The sequence below is a fragment of the Dromiciops gliroides genome, chromosome 5 (genome assembly GCF_019393635.1).
Source record: "Dromiciops gliroides isolate mDroGli1 chromosome 5, mDroGli1.pri, whole genome shotgun sequence".
NCBI lineage: Eukaryota > Metazoa > Chordata > Mammalia > Microbiotheria > Microbiotheriidae > Dromiciops > Dromiciops gliroides.
In genome coordinates this window covers 38,774,188-38,801,283 of record NC_057865.1, presented here as the reverse complement: position 1 = coordinate 38,801,283, position 27,096 = coordinate 38,774,188, and the positions used below count along the sequence as shown (strand labels likewise).

The 27,096-nt window shown below is 42.4% G+C and overlaps 1 protein-coding gene across 1 annotated transcript in view; it reads right to left on the bottom strand.

The window, feature by feature from the left end:
* Window positions 1-27,096, bottom strand: part of LOC122729332 (collagen alpha-6(VI) chain-like) — a 112,179-nt gene that overhangs the window by 20,307 nt on the left and 64,776 nt on the right. The window contains 14 exon segments of the mRNA XM_043968161.1: window positions 2,885-2,935; window positions 2,937-3,007; window positions 3,010-3,064; window positions 3,067-3,398; window positions 8,930-8,941; window positions 11,157-11,193; window positions 11,230-11,257; window positions 12,232-12,242; window positions 13,359-13,421; window positions 19,275-19,337; window positions 20,366-20,401; window positions 22,381-22,431; window positions 23,450-23,512; window positions 25,451-25,513. Of these exon segments, the coding sequence (XP_043824096.1) occupies window positions 2,885-2,935; window positions 2,937-3,007; window positions 3,010-3,064; window positions 3,067-3,398; window positions 8,930-8,941; window positions 11,157-11,193; window positions 11,230-11,257; window positions 12,232-12,242; window positions 13,359-13,421; window positions 19,275-19,337; window positions 20,366-20,401; window positions 22,381-22,431; window positions 23,450-23,512; window positions 25,451-25,513 (936 nt within the window).

Below are 27,096 nucleotides of genomic sequence, written 5' to 3'. Positions count from 1 at the left end.
AACTTGCTGAAGAAAGTGAAGAGACTTCAAAAATCAAATCATCTTTAGGAAGACGCTCTTCTCTAGGTAATCTCCTTCCAAATGACTCTGCGTCATAAGTGGAAAGACTTTTTAGATGCACTTTTGATTTGGATTCCTTTCCTAGACACCACTCAACTATTTTACTCCCATCCCCCTGAGAGTCTCCTCCATCCCCTCACCTCTTCCTACAGGGGTAGCAGATAGGAATTGTACTGATGAAGATGTGTGATGACTGGACTAATTTGGGGCCTCTCATTTATCAGTGCTCATTCTAAAATTATGTACTGAAGGATTCTAGGGAGTTCAAGGCTAATTCAGAAATAAAATACATCTTAATGTGATTACTTGTTACACTAAAAAAGGGGAAATTTTGAGACTGACACATGATGGCTACATATTTTTGCTGGAGAAAAAATACAGTCGTTTAAAATCAATACCAAATGTCTTTGCTAGAAGAGCAAATTCAGTATTGGCTTCAAGACACTTTCTTTTCTCTGGGTTTGAGACTAAAGACAACCAGGAGGAGCTGAGAGGTGGCGTAAGGTAGAGACACACTGGCAACCCAGAGGTTCCAAATTCACTTGTAGGATTCACGCCTTATCACAGTTCATTGGGGCCTCACTTATGGTTGGCCCCAGGGGGGTTTTTTCCAGTCCGAGTGCTTATCCTGTTTTTGATGTGGACATCTCAGTTCATTAGGATAGAAGAGAAACTGGCTGCTGATGCTAAAAGGTATTTCGACTTCCCGACAATCTAAGATCCAACTTCACACAATGGTTTCTAGTCATTAAAGCCCCAGAATTCATTTCAATACTATTCAGGTCATGGCTGATTTCCATTTCACTGTCTTTCCAAAGAACTATGGAGTGGGAAGGGCTCTTAAAAGACCATCTAGTTGTTGTGAATGTCAGAAAGATGCTTTAAGTGATTTCCTGCCTTCTCATGCTAATAGAAAATACCTCTCGACTATATTGCCTTCACAGTGTCATAGATTTAGACCCAGATGGCACCTTACTTAGAAGGTAAATCTAGTCTGACCTGATTGTTTTAGAGATGAGGCAACTGAAGCCCACACAGATTGTAGTGACTGTGCAATTGACACTGGTAGAAAGTACCAAAGTCAGGAATTTGAATTCAGGGTCCTCAAATTCCAAATCCAGACCCCTTTTCCCTGAATGATATAGCAACAAGGACCCTAGAGCTAGTCTAATTTTGCCACAAGCTTATGTCCCACAAGGGTCTTTAAAAAATTAAAAACAAAGTCCGGAAAACTGTCTTTTTTCTCGTCCCTGCCCCCACCCCTCAGTTCATTTCTCAAATTGCTTTTTCTCTGATTTAAGACAAAGAAAGAAAACTGAGAGAGCGACATGGTTCTGAAGACCTGGATTAAGTCTCCATTCTAATACTTACTGGTTGTTTTTGCCTCAGGCCAAGTGAGCTGGTTGACTGGTCAACCTAGAAGGTCCTACTTGCTTGATCCCATTATTTCTTTGAGCCCTGCATTTACCAACTGTGTCATCTCAGGCAAGTCACTTAACCTAAGTCCTCTATTTCTATTTGATGAGTAAAAGAAGGATACTACTTATTTTTTTTATTTTTTAAATATTTTGGTGAGGCAAAGTGGGGGTTAAGTGACTTGCCCAGGGGTCACATAGTAGTAAGTGTCAAATGTCTGAGGCCAGATTTGAACTCAGGTACTCCTGACACCAGGTGCTGCTGCTCAATCCACTGCACCACCTAGCTGCCCCCCAGGAACTACTTATTGACAGCACTCCCCCTCCCCCCTTTTAGATGCGGAGCCCCCTGAAGGCAGGGGCTGCCTTTTGCCTTTCTTTGTATCCCCAGACTTGGTACAGGGCCCGGCACATAGTAGAGCTTAATTTCATGTTTACTGACTACACAGGGTTTGTGTTTAGAAAGCACTTTGCTAAACTGCGAAGCACTTTTAAAACGTGAGCTGTTCATACTGTGATAAAATGTTGCGAATAATCGGCGTTACATTATATAATAACAAGAACAGTAAGGAGTTGCCAGTGAAAAATAAAACCAGAGAGAGTATGATGTAGGAAGAGAGACAGGGCTATGGAGTCTGAGGGGCTGGATTCCAGCTCTGGCCAGTCACCTTGACGACGATGTCACTTTTGAAGCATCAGATGAATACATGAAAATGCACTTAGAAGCACCTAGCTATGTGGGGGCCCTATGCTAAAGGTGAGACAGGTCCAGGGCCTTCAAGGAGCTTCTGTTCTAACACACCGGGGAGACCGCAAGCACAGGGGGAGAAGGGGGTGGTCAGGGAAGGGGAATTTTGGAAACGTCACTTCTCTTTTCTGACCTTCAAGTTCATCTGTGAAATGATTTAGTGTAGATGAGTCTCATAGGCTTCTGCCAGATCCAAGTCCCATGGCCTATGACTCAGCTCCCTTTACAGGTGGAGAAGCCTTGGGGGGGGTGGGGGCAGGGAATGATTTGCCCAAGATGCCCTAGGAACCAATAAAATGGGATTTCCTCCAAATGGGCAACTCATGACTTGCCTATAAGAGTGCAGAGGTCAAGTAGCTAGCCAGGAATTTATCAGGGGTTTGAATTTGAACCCAGGTCTTCCCGTCTCTGAGAATAGCTCTCTACGCCCCTAATGCCCCATTAACTTTCCTAATGAAAAAACAAAACCAAACAAAAAAAAGTGTGTGGGTGGGGAGGAAGGGGGTGGTGGGTTTGTTAGAGTAGTGATGTCTGTTCCATAAGGAAGCCTTTCTGCACGACCCCTTTTCTTTCTGACATCTGTGGGGTAACCCATCCTTTCTGGGGATCTGTCTTGGAGGGTTTCTTAGGGTATAGCAAGAACGTGCTAGGGAAACGATGCTCGTCCTTACCAGGCAAAAGCACGCTTGACCGAAGGCACGTTGTTAAAAGCATATCACCACTGGGAAGTGACGTCCAGGAGCGTTGAACTCCATGGTGGCAGTAACGATGGCCGATGGGTCACAGACTGGCCATTGCTGAAAATAGTGGGCGGGATCCTCCTTGTGTTGGTCCCCGGGAGGGGTTTCTCTTAAAGACATTCCTGGCCACAAACCTCATGGTCTTGCCGATCTCCCGGTCCCCTGAGGAGGTTTCGAAGCGGAGGGCCTTAATCTCTCTGAGCAGCTGGCTCTTGTTGCGGGAGTCAGAGAGGCGGAGGAGATGCCGGGTGTTCGAATTGTAGGAGATGATAGCGACTCTTGCTCCCACCGGGCAGTTGCTTTCCCTGATTTTGAGGTCATTCAGGATTGCGATGGTCATCTCCTTCATTCGGTCAAACGCCTCCTCCGTGACTTCCCGAGACAGATCCAAAGCAAATACTAACTCAGTAGGATGAATAGGACATTCTGGCTTTCCTAAAATATAAGGGGGGAAAGAGACCTTAACTTAATGGATCCTTTTACGTTGTTGATAGAATCATAGAATGTTACTTAGACTAGTCCTCAGAGATCATTTAGTTCAATCCCCTCGTTTTATAGTTGAGGAAAACTAAGGCAGGAGGAGGGAAATGACTTGTCCAAGGGAATATAGGGAGTGGAGAAATAGTCTGGATTCGAACCCCACCCCGTGACTCAAAAGTGATATTTTCCTCCACTTCTCCCCATACTGTCCTTTATGTTTTAAGTATATAAAATGTCCTTACAAGGACCTTGTGAAATAGTATAGTGCATTCATTACACATGATGGAGACATGAAGCTTAGTAAAAATGACTTTTCTTTTATCTCGTAGCTGGAATTGCTGTGGACCCAGGGACCTGAACCTGGGTCTCCTAATAGCCACTTTAATGGCCCTTGGCGGGGGGGGAGGGAGACGGCGCAGCAAAGCATATTGGATAAGTTCTACATGTGAATAAGGAAAAGGCTGGTTCTGACACTTGACACTTGCCTGCTGTGGCTATGGGCAAGTCATCTCATTGCTTGAGCCTCAGTTTTTTCATCTGTAAAATGGGGATAACAAATCACTATAGCATCTTCTTCATTGGAAGAGACACCAGTGGGATATGGGTATGAAATATGCAAACTCTGTGGGCTATGTAAATATAGGTTATTGTCAGAATCTGGGAAGAGAAGGCAGGAAGCAGGCAGGAGATTCAGGAAGGGAAGGGAATCAGAGAGGGCCTTAGAGAGCCTCTAATCCAACTCTCTAATTTTTAACAGAGGAGGAACTGAGGCCCAGAAAAAAGTAAAATAGCTTTGTCCAGGGTCTTAAAGAAAGTTTAGTGTCACACACATCTTTGCTGTGCCAAAATGGAGGAAGAAAAGGTTACAGAAAACAACTCTTCCCAAAGGACCTGTCTGATGATGGCCTATGGGTGCTGGAGGTAAGCACTACTGAATTCTAGAGGATATTCCCAATGATGGAGAATGATCTCTGGCAGAGCCTACTGAGCTGGAGGGCCTTCAAATGTACACTAGGTCGGCACGTCCTTGTATTCGAGGAACATCTCAGACAGTCATCTACTAATAGTTGAACATTTTTGGTTTGGTCCCCATCAACTCATGAAAGCATCTAGGGATGGCAAGGAGGGCGGGGGGGAGGGGGGGGTTGTGATCTGCATCAAGGAAGGGGGGGGTACATCCACTGATCACATCATGGGCATCACTGCTACACTGGCATGACAGATTAAACAATTATTTCTTTCTCTCTCTCTCTCTCTTGCTTCTTCCTTCTCTTTTCTTTTGGGTGCAATGAAAGGTTAAGTGACTTGCCCAGGGTCACACAGCTAGTAAGTGTCAAGTGTCTGAGGTCAGATTTGAACTTAGGTCTTCTGAATCCAGTGGCCCATGCATTATCTACTGTGCCACCTAGCTGCCCTTAAATAATTCTTTTCAAAATCCATAAATGAATGACCAAAAACATTTAATAATTTTTGTTAAATGGATGAAATAAATTATTATTTTGCTTTCAGTGGTAAAATGCAATGACATGATGTTGCATAACCAACATCTCTGAAACCTCAATTAATTAATAAACTGCAGTTTCAGATCATTTAACTTTTCAGGAAAGATAATGAAACAGCAGCAAGGGGTGACAGATGGAAAGCCTGTGTCCTGTGTGGGGATACCCAGAAATGGCAAGAGAGCTAGAGGAAGGCACCCAACATGCAGATGGATCCCATCTCTTCTACTCTCACTCAAACATCTGTATGAAATCCTGGGATGGTGCAGACTGGATACAAATTAACTTTATCCAAACTCAGATGATCCTCCATGTAGTAACCAGAGTCCTCTTATTTCCTTCTTTAACTGATTCCCTATCTCATTCCCACAAAGGCTATTTAAAACCACAAGACTCCCACCTTTGGCTTCCCCTTATCTCTCAGCTGAGGACTTGCCTCTTTATTGGAAACATCTGAGAGAATTCAGTGTCAACTTCCTTTCTCCCACTCCTTTCATCTCAAAATCCTTGATATCACCTCTTACTCTCTCCTCCTTTTTGCCCTGTCTCTGACCCCTGAGGGACTCTTCTCTTTGCTGAGGGCTGACCCCTTGATGAACAGTGTTGTCAGTCGTGTGTCTGACTTGACTTCTTGACTCCATTTGAGGTTTTTTGGCAAATATACTGGATGTGTTTGCCATTTCCTTCGCCAGCTCTATTTACAGATGAGGAAACTGAGGGCAAACAGGGGTTATGTGAGTTTCCCATGGTCACACAGCTAGTAATCGTCTGAGGTCACATTGGAACTCAGGTCTTTCCTGACTCAGTCCAGCCACTGCTCCACCTAGCTGCCTCTTCAACATGTATACTCACATGCATTAACCAGCAGATTGAATCCCTCATCATTCTACTTCTTGCTTTATATCGTTAACCTATTACTATCAACTGATTCCCATCCAACTGGCTTCAAACATGCAGAAAGTCTTCCATCCCTACCTATCCACTCAAGATATCATTCTGTCTCTCCTCATTTCTTAGCTGGACATCTAGGAAAAAGCTGCCAACACTCCTTACTCCCCTTCCCTCTTTCCTCACCTCCCTTACTCCTTTGTAATCTGGCTTCTGACTTAGCACTGAGCAAAACTTAACTCTTCAAAGTTTCCAGTGATTTCTTCTTTAATCATTCGGATGCTCTTTCCTCACTCCGTCATCCTTCTTGGCATATACACTGTTGATCACTCTCTTCTCCTGCCTTTTTCTCTGCTCTCTGGGATTCTGGTACATCCTCCTTTCTCCTGCTTCTCTTCCTCCCTGCCTGACCTCTGTCTTCCCCAGTCTCTGTTGTTGGCTAATCATCCATTTGTACACCTCCCTGAGGACCACTCCCCAAGCTTTGGTCCTGGGCCCTCTTCTTCCTTTATATCTTCTCTTTGGTAACCTATTTGATCCCATGAGGTTTAAACCCTTATGCAAATGATTCCAAGATCCAGATCTGCATCCATTTCCAAAGTACCAGATCCACATCACTATCTTGTCATTTCAAATGGACATTTCAAACTGGATTGCCAACTGAATTCTATTTTTCTCGCTTAAACCTTCCCCCTCTTCCAGGGGAAGACACCATCAACCTTCCAGTGTCTTCAGGTTCAGAATCTCAACACAGCACGGACCTCTTCACCTCATCCTTCATCACACATATCCAAATCAGTTTCCCAATCTTGAAGTTTCTATCCGCACATCTCTTCTACCTCTAATCACACAGCTACCATGTTACCCCTCATCCATTGGATCATCGCAACATCCTCCTAATTATTATTCCTGCCTCAGGCTTAGCTGCCAAAGTCATTTTTTTTAAAGCTTCTATCTCACTGCTATTCACCTATCGGACCAGCTCCAATGGCTCCCCATGGCCCCAGAATAAAATACAATCCCCTCTTTAGCTTTTAAAGTCCTTCACAGCTGGGTCTTGTCCCATCTTTCCACCCTGTCTGAAAGATCATTCCCAGTCCAGCATCCACAATCTACCAAACTGTCCACGTCTCAGTTCCACGTACATGAAACGTCACCCTTTGTCTCCGAGTCTTTGCTGTGGCAGTCCCCCGTGCTTGGAATGGGCACCCTCTTTGCCTCCCCTCTTAGAATGCCCCTCTCTTCCTTTAAGATGCAGCTGGGCACCACTACTGGAAGAAGACTTTTAGTCTTTCTGCACTGATCTCCCCCAAAAGCTTGGGCCTTCCTTCCCAAACTACCTTTATTTAACACTACTGCATATATATTTGTATTTGTTAAATTTATATTTAGGTTGTATACATTTTACATGAACTTGTCTTTAACGTTATAATGCAATGTTCTTCTTCATCATCATTTGCCATGTATACAGCACTTTAAAGTTTGCAAAGCACTTTACAAATATTATCTCATTTGATTCTCACAACCACCCTGGGAGATAGATGCTATTAACAGCCTCATTTTGCAGGTGAGGAAACTGAGGCAGACACTGGTTTAAGTGACTTGCCCACATTCACACAGCATCTGAGACTAAATCTGAACTCTGGTCTTCCTGACTTCAGGTCCAGTGCTCTGTTCCCTGATACCACCCAGATTCCACATAATGTAATATAAGCCCACCATGCCTAAGGGTTGTTTCATTCTTTTATACTCATATCCAACTTCTAGCATAGTGCCTGGACACTGAGTAGGTGTTTTAATAAATATATGTTGACTGGATGAAGTATACAGTTCAAGGTGTAAGGGCCAGGCCTAGAAGGAGCCCTCACCATCCCAGTATATAATTTTTCCATTTCCTTACCTCTGTTCTGAGCTAATAACTTATTCCTGGTCCCTGGTTATCTCTATAGTTAAAGGGAATCATTTACTAGGAAGATAAATGACCTTGGGAAAGTTATTTCTCTTTTCTGGGCCTCATTTTTTCTCATCAATAAGATGAGGGGGTCTTCTTGATTGCTTCCAGGATCCCTTATGCTTCTAAAATCCTATGATCATGTAAAATCCTATGAGTATCCATAACTTAAGGATTGGTGTTCAGTCATTTTCAGTTGTGTACAACTCCTCATGATCCCATTTAGGGGTTTTCCTGGCAAAGAACATGGAGTGCTTTACCTTTTCCTTCTCCAACTCATAGATGACAAACTGAGACAAAGAGGGTGAAGTGACTTGCCTAGGGTCACACATCTAGTACCAAACTACTTATCTGGATTATTACTCAAACCAGTCTAATCCTCATTTCATTCTGTAGCTGACTAAAAGCTTGATCAGGCGGGAATATCTTGCTGCTGGCTGAAGGCTATTCAGTATTACCATAGAGATGAGAGATACTTCCCAGTATGCACCATCACTATGGAATTGTTTGGTGGAGGTTTCTGGGAGAAAGAGTCTGAAAGGGAAGCAAGCAAAGTAGCACGTTCAGAGTCTATCCTCTTGGTACCATGTGGACCTTTTGTAGAGTTGAATACTTAGATGGCCTTTGGATTTGTACTCCTTTGATCATCTCTACAAAGACCCTGACGGTTATGGCTATGGCTGCTACTGTGTTTAACAATGCAGTTGATAGGGAGTTGAGGAAGAACAAACCAGGTTTGGTGAGATGATTTCTACCCACCCCCCAATGCCCCTTTGACATGACAATGGTACAGGGAGGACCAGAGGACCACAAATCTAGAGGCTTGCCTAAGTGCTTGACTTTGAAAATGGCACCAACATGGAAGACTGAATTCTAAATTCCAGACCTGGCCTGCTTCATTTCCAACCCGATTCACCCAGAAGTCTTCAGAGAACCATCCCACAAACCCAAGTTTCACAACCGTAGTGCTTGTATATTCTGGGTAAGCATATCTCATCTCCGGAGCAATGCTGGCTCAGGCAGGGTTATACATCATTGCTCTTGGAAATTAACGCAACACTAACCAGCCATCCTAAATCATCTTCCAGATGTTTTACAACATTTAAATATCTTCTGTTAATTACAATGAATAGTAATGGAGTACTCACCCTTCCAGCCAGCTGGAGAAGGAAAACAAGGAATGTCACATTATTATTTGGGAGAAGAACAGAAGATTAAACCATGTAACAAAGTTATGACAGTTGAGATTCAATCCTGTGAGTTTTTCCAGGTAAATTCTGCAAAACTTTTGGCAGATGGACCATTTCTTGGCCCCCAGGTTTGGAAAATTAGTAGACTGAACCTGATATCCCTGCTAACTCTAGTATTCCAAGGGGGACATGGCAAAGGAGGTCAAGGTGTTTGCATGGGGTAGTACAGTAGGGGTGTAGGAAATATGATGAGGTAGGGGACTGATTTTGGACAACAAAGTGGTCTTGTGAGTACTACCAGTGCCCCCATCTACTTTCTAATATAACAACAACAACAACATTAATATTAATAACTAGCAGCAATACTCAATAGGAAGCATGCATTTATATTACACCTTAAGGCTTCCAAAAGGCATTACAAACATCTCTTTTATCCTCATAGCAACCCTGAGGTAAGGCTTGATTATCCTCATTTGGCAGATGAGTGAAACTTAGGGGCGAACGCAGAGGTTTAAGTGACTTGCCTATGATTCACACAGCTAATGCTGAGGCAGATTTGAACCTCAGGGTCTTCTTGACTCCAGGCTCATCATTCTATCCACGGTGCCACCTAGCTCGATCTTAATTCAATTAAGTCTGCCCTCTCAGGTACTACCTTCCTAAAAGAGACTTTCTCAGTTTGTTAATGTTGCCCTCTCCTCACCCTACCACCTTGAAATTACTTTGTATTTACTAAGTATCTAATTTTATAGACATATAAAACATAATATCCATTGTGTATATATATTCTATATGCATATAGTTTCATATATATTTATTGTCTATGTAGCACATTGCTTGCCCCAGGAGAATGTAAGCTTCTGAAGTCAGGAGAATCTCATTTAATTCTTATTTTTTTTATCCCTAGCACCATGCATCTGGCCTGACACATTCAAGGACATTCAGGAGGGTGCTTTTCTATAGCTGAGCTAGAGAGCCAAAGTGCCTTCTATCCCGCTGATATCACTGAGAGTCTTCCCTTCCTTTCCCAATATGCACCCTTCAATCAATCAATCAATCTCTCTTTCAATTCCCCTCTATTTCTGCTAGTCTTCCACAGTTTAGAAGTGAGACACCCTTATCATAGTCACCACACACTCTTCATAACAGCGCAGCAACCCAGCTACATTGTCCTGCAAGAGTGAGAATTCGAGCCCCATTTTGCATTCAGACCTTTAAAGGTCTGTGTCTTGAGACCAATGCAATCCGTTGCAATGAGCTTTACTCTTTTTTTTTTTTCGGGGCAATGGGGGTTAAGTGACTTGCCCAAGGTCACACAGCTAATAAGTGTCAAGTGTCTGAGGCTGGATTTGAACTCAGGAACTCCTGAATCCAGGGCCGGTGTTTTATCCACTGCGCCACCTAGCCGCCGCTTTACTCTTTCCCTAAGAGAACTCGAGGGAGAGTCCACCTTTTTCTTTAGACTGTGTCATTCATTCTGAATGTCATTCTGTACTGCCAGATAAAGTGCAGACACATTGAACTCTTGAGGGGTCATTTCTAGAGAAGCCCCTTGACAATATTTAGGCACATACTTGGAAGGTGGGAGGGGGAAAGTACGCCGTTCAAAATGGCATTTTTCTTTCATGTTCCAGTTAAAATGCTGTCACTGTTTTCAGACCTTGGGAGAGGGAAAACAGCTGGCTTAAATATGATAACTGGAAGATGTCTGAACATTTCTGTAAACCAATTTCCAACTACATCCAACTACAGATCACTTTGCAAAAAAAGCCTCACCTTAGAAAAAGAAATCTATAGCCAGGGTGTCGATTCAGCTGTGTTTTCAGTTCATCCCTCTTCTAGCCTGCCATTATTAATTATGGACAGCTCTTTTATTATTTTTTTTAATTGTGAATATTACTTGCCATTGATTGAATTAATTATCGTTTTGAGGGTTGCTGGGAAGATTCTGAGCCTATGCCTTAAAGGTTCTTTGGACAGAAGCCGTCCTGATACTTAGTATACTTGGGGTCATCACAATCATCAAGCTGGCCATTCAGCAATAGTTGTTCCCCAGTGCCAGGTTAGCCCAATGACACCTTCTTGACTTGAATTAAACTAGCTGGTGAGGTGCATGAAGACTCTGCTAGCTCCCTCCTGTAAAAACACTGGCAATTGGGCGGATCGTTTGAAAGAGGGTACTCACGGCTGTGGTCCCGTACAAACTGAATGAGGTCACAGGTCTGCATGTCAAAAACAGAATAGGAAGAATAATAAACAGACCACAAGGTCCAGAAGTTTGCGATTCTCAGAGGGCTTCACTGGATTCTGGAAGTACGTACCTGAAAAGGGACTACCATCCCTATGATCCTTTTTGGGCCCTGGGAAAATAAATATGTCAATAAGAAAAATGTGCATCTTTACCAACAAGAAAGTCCAAATAATTTTTTTAAAGATCACAGAATCAGTGATTTAGATGAGTTTCATGAGACCTAAAGGTTCCCTTCTTTTTACTTTTGTAGATTGAAAACCTCCTTATCAGTCTAAGAACTTACAATACTCACCCTATAATATGATAGGGTGGGTAAGACTGTACCATATTGTGGTGCTGCTCTGCATTAAGAATACTGCCATCCCAGCTTGATCTTAGAGCTTTGCACTGGGAATGGAGATCTCTGACCATTCATTGATTCACTAATGCCATTTGAAGACTAGCTGAACAAACTAAGAATCCTGAGTCTATAGGGAAGGGCTTATAGAAGACTTACTGGGACCCCGACAGCTGCCTTAACACATTCAGAAAAGAGCTGCATGGCCCCAGAACTAGGAGCAGAGAGGGGAAGTTATAGAGAAGCAGAATTCAGTTCTAAGAAAAACCCATCCCAAAATAGATAAAGCTCTTAGGAGGTGGTGAGTTCCCCATCACTGAAGTTCTTCAAAAAGAAGCTGGTTGGCCACTTCTCAGTGACATTAGAAGTGGGATGCCTACACAAGCACAAGCCAGATGAAATGATCCCCCACAATTCTTCAGACTCTAAATCTGTACATGTCCCTGATCCTGGGGAAAGGAACAATGATTTACTTGAAGCTTAGGAGGTTCCTAATCCCTGGGATTTTGGATGGGTTTCCTCATAGTTTGTGACTTCAGTTTTGGAGTCAGAAGACCTAGGTTCAAATCTTGCCTTTGCTGTTTACTACCCTGTTTGACTTAGTTTGACTCATTTGATCTTCCTGGGCCTCAGTTTACTCATCTGTAAAACGAAGGGGTTGGACTAGATGACCCTGGTGGTCCCTTTTATCTCTGAATCCATGATTTTATGACTTTTTAAATAAAGCAAAATGTAAAAATCTTGAAAAATCAAGCTATCTTTCATTAAATAACATGAGAAAAACATTTACACGTTAACTCTAACAGCAGGTGCTCCAGTGGAAGGCATGGCCTATGGACTACTTGGAACACATGCATCACTCCTTGGCATGGAGAAGGGTTGGAACCTGGATTCTGTGCCTCGTGTGCCCACTGGCTAATCCAGCCCCGGGACACAAGGAGAGGCAGGATTGCTGATGAGTCCCAAGAGGGAGCCACGGCCAGGTCGCCAGTTCATGGGTCCTGACTCAGGGGCCGGAGGAGGATGAGACCATCATTCACATCCTGTTCCAAGGCAAAGGTTTGAACATGCTAATCTTGCAGCCTCCAGCAGCAGCTGCATCTACAACTGGGCCTTTATCTCGTGCCATCATCGGGACCAATTAATCATGATGATGGACAGTGATTAGCTTCACTAAACGAAGAAATCAGATTCAAAACTTGAGCATCTGGAGAGGTAATTAAGAGCGCTGGCAAAGAGGAGTGCACATCTGCCCAGCTCAGGGGGAGGAGGGAAAAAAGGGAACAGGTCATCCTGACTTGCTTTGTGATAGCCTTAGATCCATGAAATCAGTCTAACCGGGGTCACGTGAAGGAAGGACCCCCGTGGATGAAATTCAATGGATTCCCACCCAAAATTCACAATAAATTCTCATATCATCAACTCTCATATTGTTATTCACCCACTCAATAACTGAACAGATATTAATTGAGTGCCTGTTGATTCTGGGCAGGAGATTAGACAACAGCAGAATAGTATTTATGAAAATGTAAATATAATCCAAAAACTTTCAGTCACTGAGTTTTTACTTCCTCCCCAAACGATCACAGTCAGCTTTCAAAAGGCAGTAAAACAGAACGGTGTGAGCTTTTCCTCCCCTCTTTGCCAACACGCAGGGATGAAGGAATTCAGGAGCGCTATCATGGCCAGCCAGCAATAAGAGACAGAGAACAGAAGAGCACATCTGGGCTGATTTACAAAGGGAACAACGAGGACTTTGTAGTATTAGCTATTTACCAATAAAAACAATGTCCCCTTACCTTCTGTCCTGGAGGTCCTTGGGATCCGGGAGATCCCTGTTCCCCAGGGGGTCCTGAAGAACCCTGGAAGCATCAAATGAAATGAACAGGAAGATCAAACTCATCCCTCCCTTCTTTGGCATTCAGGTACAACACATTTTTGTTCTATGCAATATGGTGGAAAGAACATGGGATTAAGAAACAGAGACCGAAACTGCTGGCCCTTCCGCTAATTTGTTTTATCTTCTTGAGTACTTGAGAATGAAACTACTGCTACAACTACTAGTACTACTAGTACCACTAGTGCCACTAGTGCCACTGCTACTATTAGTACCACTAATATCACTAGTACTACCACCACCACTACTACTACTAGTACTACTAGTACCACTAGTGCCACTGCTACTATTAGTACCACTAATATCACTAGTACCACCACCACTACTACTACTACTAGTACTATTAGTACCACTAGTGCCACTACTACTACTAGTACTACTAGTACCACTAGTGCCACTGCTACTATTAGTACCACTAATATCACTAGTACCACCACCACTACTACTACTACTAGTACTATTAGTACCACTCGTGCCACTGCTACTATTAGTACCACTAATATCACTAGTACCACCACCACTACTACTACTACTAGTACTATTAGTACCACTAATATCACTAGTACCACCACCACTACTACTACTACTAGTACTATTAGTACCACTAGTGCCACTGCTACTATTAGTACCACTAATATCACTAGTACCACCACCACTACTACTACTACTAGTACTATTAGTACCACTAATATCACTAGTACCACCACCACTACTACTACTACTAGTACTATTAGTACCACTAGTGCCACTGCTACTATTAGTACCACTAATATCACTAGTACCACCACCACCACCACTACTACTACTAGTACTACCACCACCACAGTGCCTTACATACCATGCAGGAATTTTCTAAGGATCGAGTCAGATAACAGCAGTGAGAATGTTCCAGTGGGGAGAAGCATTTTTTTGGACCAGTCTCATGAGCTCACTGGTGTAAGGAACTGGGAAGGAAATACCTTCCACCAGGGCAGATCAGTAACTTCTCTGCATCTTTTCGTCTTTGAGAACTGGCCAGGGCTCTGAGGTTTGGTGGCTCGTCTGTAGCTTCATATAACACGTGAAGCAGGGTCTTCCTGACTCCTACGGTGGCCCTCTCTCTATCCACTGGGCTACACTGCTTTTTATCTATGGAATTAACCTATCGATGAAGGAATTGGCAAGTTTTTTGTTCTTGTTTTTTTACAATTGAGCTCAGTGCTCCCGATAAAACAGGCTCACATTTTTATCCAGAGGGTCTCCTCTTACAACGAATAAGCCTATGTTAAAAATCTCAGGGGCAGCTAGGTGGCGCAGTGGATAGAGCACCGGCCCTGGATTCGGGAGGACCTGAGTTCAAATCCGGCTCAAACACTTAACACTTACTAGCTGTGTGACCTTGGCAAGTCACTTAACCCAATTGCCTTGTAAAAAAAAAAAACAAAAAAACCAAACAAACAAACAAAAAATCTCTATACAGGAAAAGGTAAGGGATTGATTAAAAATAAGAAAATCTGTACCACAGCCCTGCTCCAGAAACAAAAGACGTGTTTAGGATGAAGAAGGGGTGGTGTTCAGCATGGATTTCACTACAGGCCACGATAAATAACGTTTATAGAAAATTTAACGTGGAGAGAGGAATTTTTGGTGGCAGAAACGTCATTAAGAAAACAGAGATGAGGCCAGAACAAAACGATAATCCTAACGGCACTTAAGTAGCACTTTGAGGTTTACAAACGCATTTTACACAAGCAATTTCACTGGGTGTGCCCAACGGTGAGGTAGATAATAGTAGTAACTATAACCACCATAACAGTAATAGGCATTTGTATAATGCTTCAGGATTTGTGAAGCACTTTTACATAGGTTATCTAATTTATCTTCACAACAACTCTGGGAGGGAGGTGCTAGTGTTATTCCCATTTTACCAGATAGGAAAACCGAGGCCAAGAGAACGTTAAGTGACTGCTCAGGGTCACACAGCCAAGGAAGTGTCTGAGGCCAGGATTGAAACTGGATTCCACACTCCAGTAGTCTAACCATGGCACCACCCCAAACAACAGTAGCAGTAAACTCTACATGCTGCCCTTCCCTTCTTCAATTCAACATAATGGGCTCTAAAATAAAATTTTGAGAGGTATGCTAGTAAGATTCTAATGAGGTGACTGAGGTGAAAATGCTTTGAAAATTCACTGATAAAGGATGAAGACAAATACCTGGATACCTTTTAAAACTGGTAGGTTTTATATCAGACTGCCTCTGTCTTGGGGAGGAGGGAGGGAAAGGAGGGTGGGAGAAAAAATTTGGAATTAAAATCCTATGAAGGGGGCAGCTAGGTGGTGCAGTGGATAGAGCACCGGCCCTGGAGTCAGGAGTACTGGGTTCAAATCTGGCCTCAGAAACTTAGCACTTACTAGCTGTGTGACCCTGGGCAAGTCACTTAACCCCAATTGCCTCACTAAAAAAAAAAAAAATCCTATGAAAACAAATGTTGAAAACTATACTTATATGTAACTGGAAAATAATAAAATACTTTTATTTATTAAAAACAAACAAACAACCAAAAAGAAACTGTTTAGGTTTGATATCCTCCCACCCCAACTTCATGGCCCTCAAAACTTGTATTCCTATGGTAAAACACAGCCATGATCTTTGAAGGTGTTAAACTTTCATATTTTAAGCAAAGCATGGGACATTATGATGACCTAATGTTGTACATGCTGTATGGATACCTATTCACACTTGCAAAACACTGAAGGAAAGGAAATAGCCAAATTGACTTCATTTCTCTCTTTAAAAAAAAAAAAACAGAAAGGAGGAGAATAATGGAACAACTTAGTTTGGTAGCAACAAGAGAATGAAAGGATTTCTCAAACATGCAGTGGCTTCACCAGAATCTTCCAGTGGGAGCTGATGTTCTCCCTACTGGGGACCTAGTATTTCCAACGCCTAAAGCACAATATCTAAATCTGAAAATTCTTCCCGGAAAGTAGGAATAGGGGTCTGGCAGGAGGAATCAGAGGATTACAAGGAAAGATAAATGCTTCCAAAATGAAAACTGAAACCCCATAACTTAAAACTCCAATAAATCCCCAAAGTCAGAAGTGGGGGGGGGACTTGCTCACTTTCCCCAACTTATTTTGGGTAAAAGAAATAAACTAATTATCATCCAAAAACAACTAAGGAGGCATTTAGCAAAGGCATCTGGTTCTTATCACACATTTCAGTTGTCAAGGCACAGCTCCTTCATGAACAAATCCAGGGCAGTGATCCCATGGTGGATCGCTGTGAAGGACATCTGGGCAGACGGGAAAACCTTTCTTAATTGGTTCTCCAATCCCAGAGCTTTCTGTTTTCCTGGGAATGCTTTATCAATGGAGAGCTATCCAAAAAAGTTGTTTAAAGAAGAAAGAAAAGAATTATCGCTGTGGTAAGTGATTCATCACCGAAGGTGACTTACGCACGTGTCCAATGTGGAACAAAAAACTCCCCCCAAAACCTGATCACTATTCTGTAGAAAAATACTCAAGAACTTGGCCAAGCCTATTAGAGTCGTGTCTACTAGCTCAGTGGTGATATCTGAAGCAACGTCCAACTGCCAAATTTCTGTCAGCTGACCAGCCTTGACCTAATACTTGCCTCATCAAGTTCATGACCATGGGAGAAGGAAAACAGAATGTTCCGGAAAGAAGTTAACAGTGAAATGTTCTTTTAAGCTTCTTTGTTAACTGTTATCAGTCATAGTGGTCATTTATTATTTATTTGTTTGTTTGTTTATTGTGTTTATTTATTCATTCATTCATTCATTATTTTTTTGCAGGGCAATGAGGGTTAAGTGACTCGCCAGGGTCACGCAGCTAGTAAGTGTCAAGTGTCTGAAGCTGGATTTGAACTCAGGTACTCCTGAATCTAGGGCCCAGTGCTTTACCACTGTGCCATCTAGCTGGCCCATAGTCATTTTATTTATATACAGCCTGGATCCAGATATTCACCAACACGCAGAGGTGTTTACAATGGAGGTGTCAGGATGTGCACATCTGCCATGGACCAAGACTTATTTTCATTTGGTCAGACAAGGCCACTGAGTTGTCGCGGCACAGAGGAAAGCTTATCAGAGACACATAACACAGAGAAGTTTCTGAGGCAATGGCCACAGAAACTATCCCCTTCAGCTATTTAACACAAGTGACCTTGCAGAGTGGCTGAGATAGAAATCTCAGCCATGAATTCAAGGGGTTAAAGGGTACTGTATACCAAGTCAGGGCCTGCCAGTGAGAAGGGAGATTAATCCCATCATCAAGGTGTGCTAGCTCTTTCAGGAAACAAGTATCTATTGCGTTAATCACATCCTCCAGGGACAGGCTGTGTCCCTGAAGATGGGAAGACCTGGATTCAAATTCTGTCCCAGCTGTAGACTGAATGTGTGACCCTGGGTAATTCATTTAACCTCTGCTAAACAGACTAACATAACTCTCAAGACAAACAATTGCAAAGAAAGTACCAATCTGAGCTGGTGGAGGAAGAACTGCTCTGACCCTACAACAGCAAAATCACAGGTCCAAGCCCCATCCCTCTCTAATTCCAGGACCTTAAATCATACCCTAGTAGCAAGGATAAATTAATTTTATGTATTATTAATTTAATATTATATTATAATTTAATATTAATAACGTACCATCATGTATTCCTGTGAGATTTTCCCCACCCCTTAGATATGAGTGATTTAATGATAGCAATGATAGTGATGGTAATCAGTAATTATGACTACAAAATGAGATTTACTCAATTTTAAATGTGATTTACTTAATCTTAAGTATTCTCTAGTCCCTTGGAACTTAATATTCTAGCACAGAGCCATAGGTATTGTGTAGCTTGTTCTTTTATGTCTTTCGAATACTCTTTTCATGGTTTGATCATTGTAGCTACTTGTAACTTGACTCTTGAACCATTGTTCCTCTCTGTTGTGGTTACATATTCAACCAAGGGTCATGTATCAGCTTTGTAGTGATGTCTCTTTTCAAAGGTGCATTATGGTTAACCACAACCCTGAGAATAGTATCTTCTAAGCCTGAAGGAACCAATCAGCATCGAGATATATAGTTCATTGTTTTAGAAGTATGCTTTAGGGGGGCAGCTAGGTGGCACAGTGGATAGAGCACTGGCCCCTGGATTCAGGAGGACCTGAGTTCATTTCTGGCCTCAGACACTTGACACTTACTAGCTGTGTGACCCTGGGAAGTCATTTAACCCTCACTGTCCACACAAAAAAAAAAAAAGCAGTATGCTTCAGGATGAAAGACCTAACCATGTTGTTTTAGAAATATGCTGCAGGACTATTTCCCTTTTGTGATTAGTTGGCTAGATGGTCTTTGTCACTAAGGATAATGTTCAGTTTCAATGTATCCTCTTCTGTACTGTAGCAATTCTCTGAGGGTGCAATGGAAGGACTCTGGGAGGAGTCTATGGGGTCTAAATATCAATTCCTGGTACTGCTCGGGGACTTTACCCCTGACTGACTGGCTTTATTGTGAGACCAGTATCCTCTCTCCATAAACCTATTTCTTTTATGGTTTGGAGACTTCGCTTTTCTTATTTCTTCACCAGACAGAAATTTTCTTTATATTCTTCAGCACTGAGCATTCATACTAAGGTGCAATATCCCCCTTCTCATTCATACTAAGCAGGTTAACATATGCAAAAGATTCACATGTACATTCTGTAAATTCTCGAGAAAAAAAAAAATGTCATTTGTAGGGATCCGTAAAATCTACCAGCAACCACTTTCCAAAGCAGTTGAGACTGAGCAAGAGGATCATAGAATTTGGAGAGCAGAGCTTACCGTTCTTCCTTTATATCCCTTTGGCCCAACTTCTCCTGGAATGCCCAGGATCACCAACTTCCCCTAAAATGGCACAGTAAGCAAAAATATTTAAATGGTCATTAAGTCCAAAGAGAAGGCTTAAAAAACCAAGAAATGAACCAAACCACCTTGATTTGAGGAAGTTGGGCAGGACCCTGAATCTAAGCATTATGCCCCGACCCCCCAGCCAGGATGCCTCAGAGTCCATCCTTACAGATGGCTTCTTTGGAAGTCATTTCACTCTTGAAAGTCCCCCCTATAAAAAGCAGAAGTATTGGGAGTGGGCATCCTCTGAGCTTATAAGACTACTCTTTGTAATGATCCGTTTCACTTGGATGATAACACAAGGCATTTATTTTGGCTAACTGCAGTCATCCCAGGAACATTTCATATGTATCTAGTTACAAAAGTCCATTTCTATGAAGATCAAAAGCTTAATGGAAAAATATAAAAGTTGATCCCTGAAAAGACCCAACTGCCATCAAACTCTAAAAGATGGACACATCAATGGTAAAAAGGGCTTTAGAAGAGATCAAAATTCTTCAGGATTCCTCACAATAATAGATTACTTTTTTTTTTTTTTGTGGGGCAATGAGGGTTAAGTGACTTGCCAGGGTCACACAGGTAGTAAGTGTCAAGTGTCTGAGGCTGGATTTGAACTCTGGTCCTCCTGACCTCAGGGCCGGTGCTTTATCTACTGTGCCATCTAGCTGCTCCCAATAGATTTACTTTTAAAATGAGAGAAGAAGCCCATGGAACAAGACAGAAGTTCTATATTTGGGCATGAGAGTAATCAGAATTCTCTTTGTTTATAGGGAATTTGTCAACAGGGAATTCTTTTTGTTTATAGAATTCTCTTTCTTTGTATAATAACCCTTCTAATTAATGATTGAATTATTTTTGACCAATTCTCACCTGTGAGGGTTACATTGGCAGTAAAAATAAATGAAGACTCATCTTATTTAAAAAAAACTTCCCTGGCACATATTCTCCCCCCCCCCCCAGTTGAAGGCTAACTGGCCACTGCATATTCCCTCGGCTGAGCTCAAGTGATAAGAAATTGCACGTACCTTTGGTCCAATCTCTCCCGGGAATCCTTCCTGTCCCTACAATCAGCAGTACAGAAGATTAATATATTCACCTACAACACAGCTAGGGTTATCTCAGCTTAATTAATCATCTTGTTGCACCATTTATTTTTGACTTTGGTCTCTTCAACCAAGTCAATGGAAGCACCATACACAAGACACTCAGAAACACCACCTCACATGCTTGTTTCACAAATATGCAGCAATTTCTAAATAAAAGAAAACCCATTCATTGACTCCAACAAAATGAGGAGGAACCAATACCTAAGGTGATATTTAATTCTTTGAGGCCATCTGTCTGTAACATATGCATTCCTACAGACCCTCACTACAACATTTGAATATGTGGCACTTGGTGTTTCTGCAATATTAAGGTGTCAACATTTTGTTTATGCTTCTGACATAAAATCTTTTGAAGATAAGAATGAGTTTTCCATAGTTATCAATTCATTGTCCTATCACAAGGATCAAATAATAGTTACTGGTTAACTAAATGGGGTCAAGAATACCCCTGAGGGACAGCTAGGTGGCACAGTGGATAAAGTACCAGCCCTGGATTCAGGAGGACCTGAGTTCAAATCCGGACTCATACACTTGACACTTACTAGCTGTGTGACTCTGAGCAAGTCACTTAACCCTCATTGCCCTAGAAAAAAAATAGAATGCTATTGAAAGACTTGCCCCTTGGGATACAGTTTCTCATTCTGTTATAGCTACATGGCTGTGGGAGGAGATAATTTTTTTAAATCAGATTTTCAAACATTTGTCAATATCTATCTGGAGAAATCTTCTGGTGATGCCATTTACTCACATTTAAGCATATTTGGCCTCCGGTTCCCTCTTTCAGTAGCTTTTCTCAAATATCATATATGCCACATCACATGTCACACATCATGTCATGACAGTAGCATATGTCAATATCTTTCACAAATATCATGGCAGTCTAATATCATATCACATCACTTGCAACCATACATCTGGAGCTCAAAGGGACCCCAGAGGCCATCTGGTCCTTCAATTTATAGATGAGAAAACCAAGGCTGTATGGGTATAAATGTTAGAGGCAGGATTTCAATCCAGAACCTCTGACTCCACAGGTCAGTCTTCTTTCCACTGTTTTTTGTTTTGTTTTGTTGTGTTGTGGTGTTTTTTTGTTTTTTGTTTTTTTTTGGTGGGGCAATGAGGGTTAAGTGACTTGCCCAGGGTCACACAGCTAGTAAGTGTCAAGTGTCTGAAGCCGGATTTGAACTCAGGTCTTCCTGAGTCCAGGGCCGGTGCTTTATCCACTGTTGTACACAGAAGCCCAGGAGGACTTTTAGTCATTGAGGGCATCCTTTCAGCACAAAGTTGTGAAGAAATAAAATTAAACTACTCGTCTCCACCCGCTACCCTGGAAGTTGCTACTTAACATGATGTCCCTAGGAGCACCCCATGAACCTCTCACTAATGGCCAAAGTAAACAAAGTAAGATAGAGCCAGATACTTCTGAAAGGCATCCAAGGTTACACTCAGAACACAAAACTCCTAAAAACCACTTCTGTTTTTAGTTTGGAGTAAGTCATGTCATAGCAACGAACCTCACCAGAGAAGAGGGACTTGAGCGTTAAATTTCAAATACAGACGCTTAGGGTTCTTCTCTTCCTTGAACCATTAAACTCCCTCCCCGCCACCTCCACCACATTAGTTTCCACTCCATATTGACAGGCAACCCCCTGAGGTTTTTATTTTTGTTTGTTTTTGTGGGGCAATGAGGGTTAATCGACTGCCCCAAGGTCACACAGCTAGTAAGTGTCAAGTGTCTGAGGCTGGATTTGAACTCAGGTCCTCCCATATCCAGGGCCGGTGCTTTATCCACTGCGCCACCCAGCTGCCCCAAACCCCTGAGTTTTTAACTGTCCAGACCCAACTTTTTTCTTAAGACTTCTCTGGCTTTAAGTGATGCCAAAAGGAACAAGAAAGAAGCTGAATGCTTCCAGTGCAGAGGAACACTGGCTTACCTTTTCTCCTTTCCTTCCGCTTCTGCCATATCCTGCACTTCCGTCTTCTCCCTGAAAGCAGAGGATGAAAGAATCACTCAAAGTGACCCACACGGCGAACTGAGCTCAACCTCATGCAAGGGCAAAAGAGGCAGCTAGCCTACGCTGTCATCTGAGGGCCCCTAGGAAAGATCATCTCAGCTAAAAATAGCTCTCTTCCCATTGCCTCTCTCTGGTAGTTACCAGTCAGTCAACAAACATTTTTAAAGCACCTACTATATGTCAGACAGTGTGCTAAGCTCTGGGGATACCAAGAAAGGACAAAACCCCCCACCAGTCTTTGCTCTCAAGGATCTCAAGTTCTAATGGGGCAAACATCATGAAAACAACGATGCACAAACCAGATATGTACAGGATAAATCAGACAGAACATCGGGGAGAAGGCATTATCATTAGGGAGGACACCATTGGTCTTCTGCATTAATTCTGATAGAATCAAAGGTCCTTGAGATCAAGGATTGTTTGACCTTTGTCTTTCAATCTCTAGCACTTAGCAAACCCTTAATAAATGCCTGGTGATTTTAGGACAGTGGATGCCCAGAAAAAAAGGTAGGAGGGGTGTGGAAACAGAGAGAGGCAAATTTTTCCCTTTTCAGAATTCTTCAGGGCTAGCCCTGATTACTCTCAGAGTACAATTTGCCCCTTGGGAAGATGACTACCTTAGAAAGGACCATGTAATTCAGGCTCAACCCACCCCGATTTCTAGAAACCTAAAAAGCCTAGGTTCTCTCACTCTTCCCTCTGTTCTTCCCAGGCTGAAATCCTCGTAAGTCTATTTTCACATTGGTTAATAATAAAAGGCTCAGGGACAGCTAGGTGGCGCAGTGGATAAAGCACTGGCCTTGGATTCAGGAGGACCTGAGTTCAAATCCAGCCTCAGACACTTGACACGTACTAGCTGTGTGACCTTGGGCAAGTCATTTAACCCTCATTACTCTTCAAAACCAAAACCAAACAAAACCAAAAACCAAAAAAATAATAATAAAAGGCTCCCTCAGAGTAAGAACCAAGGCAGTAAGAGAACTCCAACCGGCATTCCACGATAACCAGACAATCCAGCTGCTCCTTTCTCTCCTGGAGACCCCGGCTCTCCCTGTTAAACACAACAACAACAAAAAATAAATCCATCACCTTGATTTTATGGCACATCTGCACTTCAGGGAAATATACCTTCTTGGTGTGGGTTTTCTTTCCCCCTCCATGTCTTACCAAATGGTTTCCTGAGTTGTTGGCCCTACCTCACCCCATCATCACTTGCTGACCAACCTTTTAGTGAATGAGAGCATCTCTAAGCAACTTGGTAAGGTGGGTCCGCTTAGACAGTACTGTATCACCTCACCTAGATTGTATTGGGAAGGCTTTCAGCTTGGCAGACCCTATTAGACCTTGCATTCTGCCTTTGAAAATCCAGGGTCCTCTCAACACCTCCATGAAGCTTAGGGTGGGAGATTAGAGGAATCTACTTGACGGAAACTGGAAGTAATATCACAGAGTTAGCACCATCGGACTTTACAGTGATGGTGAATTGGAAGGGAGGCTATAGTATCATTTGAACAGAAAGGAATGTCTAATGCCGACCAATTCTTCTTTCATTATCCAATTGAGCCTCCAGAAAAATTTCATCCTGCTTGGGGAGAAACCATCCTTCAGCAGCAAGGGACATGCACTAGGGTGCACCCTTGGAAGGGGTTCAGTCTAATGCAAAAGAAGACTCGACATTGTTTTTTCCCTTTCTAAGAAAGAATAGGGCCAAATGGTGTTCAGCTCAGGTTTTAGCTACAAACCCCACTGTCTCCTGCAACAAGGCAGAGTTAATAATCTAGATGTTAGTGGCATAGTTCATTTAAAGGCTCTAAGGGAAGGTGACATCAGAGGCAGTAGCTCTGGGCTGCTGATTACTAAGCAATCTCCCGAGAGCCATAACACAACTTTATGAGATGCATCAGCTGACTACACATGGGGATAACTGGCTCAGGTTTATGCATGAAGTTTAACCCCTTTCTTAACAATGACACATATAGGGTTGGCTCTTGGGAGGAAGCCTGCAATGGCTGTGTAAGCTATATAGACAAGGTCAATGAGAGTGGGCTCTGGAGATGAAATAGCAGAGAACTGTAGAGATGAGAGCTGGAATGGGCCCTATGAAATCATCTAACCCAAACCCACATTTCACAGGTGAGAAAAGAGGCTTCAAAGTTGCTAAGTGATTTGTCATCTGTCAAGAGCTCTTTGGTGCTGTTTTGTTGTCGAGTCGTTTTAAGTTATGTCCAGCTCTTCCGGACCCCACTTGGGGTTTCCCTGGCAAAGATATGGGAGGGGCTTGCCATTTCCTTCTCTAGCTCATTTTACAGATGAGAAAACTGAGGCAAAGAGTGTTAAGTGACTTGCCCAGGGTCACATAGCTAGTATCTGAGACCAGGTTTGAACTCAGGAAGATGAATATTCCTGATTCCAACCAAGCTCTAACCATTACACCACCTAGCTGCTTAATTGATGGTATAGTTAAATCTAATATCCAGGTTCAATGACCTGGCTCTTTCCAGAAAAGGCAGAGGCTGGTCCAAAAAGATCTAGTCCTACGTCCATCACCATCAAAGAAGAACCTTGGAAAGCTACCTCCACTTGGGGTCTTGCCACAAAGTTTATTATGTCTTCTCTGGGCATAGATTCCGAAAACTTAGCAAGGAAATACAGCCTGTCTCAGAATAGACAGTCTCCTGAAGGTACTTCAAACAAAAGTAGGCCATGGCTAAGACTGGGTCTTTTGGGATCATTCTCAATCGGAATTTTTCTCTCATAGGTGTCCTCATTCCCAGAATGCTACCGTCCCTTGGGTTTGCCCAGGCACAGAGTTGGCAAAATAATTTGTGCTGACAGGGGCCAAATGACCAATTCCTTTGGCATTACTGGTTGTAACAGATACTCTGCCACTGAGTAGGAATCATTCACAATCATTTTAAGGGTCTTTTTAGTCTAAGCAACCAGACAAAGAATTCTGAAGCTCCTAAGTACATCAAGAAATGCGACCTACTTTATTTCCTCTGCTCCCCAAGCTGCCAGGACTCCCTTTAACACCATTTGGTCCTGGAGGACCCTGAAAGAAGCCAAATATGAAAAAATTACATCAGGATCCAAGGAAACTTCCTCCAAATGGTTGGTTTTGTGTGAACTCCTGGTTGAAAATGAGTTACAGATGGGTGAAAGCATTGTGGCTGCATCCATTCTCATTCTGGAAAAGATTATTGCAGCTGCCACATAAAGGTAGTAAGTTAAAGAAAATTAATAAGGTAATTTGAGTCCTGTTGTGAAAATCATTCAATGTCATTGCAGTTTTCTACTTGCAAAGAAACTCACAGGTGCCACAGTCATATCTTCAGTACACCATACAAATAAAAGAAGATAAAATAAAACCCAATTTTTAAAGGAAATACTCCAGATGACATTTGTCTTGAATTTATTCTTATCCGTCCTATGCTTTTGTTGGAAAAAAATGGTTTATCTTAACGACTAAAAGCTCATTAGCACACACATACACACATCAAAGCCAGGGCAATTGATTCTTTGTTCTCTAGAAATTGAAATAATAATATTATCTTTTCCTTTGCGATCTTCAGGTCATGAAGGAAAAATTCTCTTATGATTGAAATGTTCTATAGATCATCTTTAAAAGTAATCCTACTACAGTGTATAGAATTCCTTTTCATGATGGATTTTTCTTTGTACTACAAATGTTGCATTCTAGAAGTAGATAAACTATCATTTCTGAAACAAACATGACCCTAAATTATATTGGTTTTGTTCAGGAAAAAAGAGAAGCATTTTTAAAACTTTTCCATTTTTTTGAAAAAAAGAGAACTAAAGAGGAAAGTTAGCTAAAAAGAAGTATTTTAGAAGAGAAGAGATTGTAAACACTGGAACCAGTTCTTTAGGGAAATAATGGAATTTCCTGATTTGAAGGTCTCTAAAACAGAGTAATTTTTATTAGGCCTGGACTGACTTGGGTGTGGTCCTGCATCAAGATGAAGAGATGCATTGAATGACCTCACAGAATTCTGTTTAACCTAAAGATTCCATGAAGGGTGCACAAGGCTTTCAAACTTACCCAGAAAAGAGATTCCTCTTTAGTTCTCTTTTGAGATACTTGAAGTATTTTTCCCCATATAAGAGTTCTCTGGTTTGAACATTCCAGTTCTTTGGGAATTGATGGCACCAACTCCTTTACCACCCTGGTAGGCCCTCCTGGACCTGCTCCAGCTTGTCTGTATCTTTCCTAAAATGTGGCACACGGGTTGGTGGCTTGACCCTGTAATCACCCACTTCTTCTTGGGAGGGTAGAGGTTGAAGGATCACTTGAACTTTGTGTGTGTGTGTGTGTGTGTGTGTGTGTGGCAATTGGGGTTAAGTGACTTGCCCAGGGTCACACAGCTAGTGTTAAGTGTCTGAGGTCGGATTTGAACTCAAGTCCTACTGACTCCAGGGCCGGTGCTCTATCCACTGCGCCACCTAGCTGCCTCCACTTGAACTCTTGATTGCTGAGCTACTGTAGAGCTGAAGTCAATCAGTTGTCTGTACTTGGTCTGGCACCAATATGGTGAGCCTCTTGGAGTGGGGGACCACTAGGCTGCCTAAGGAGGGGTGAACTGGAAAAAAATTGGAGATGAAGCAGGTCAAAACTCC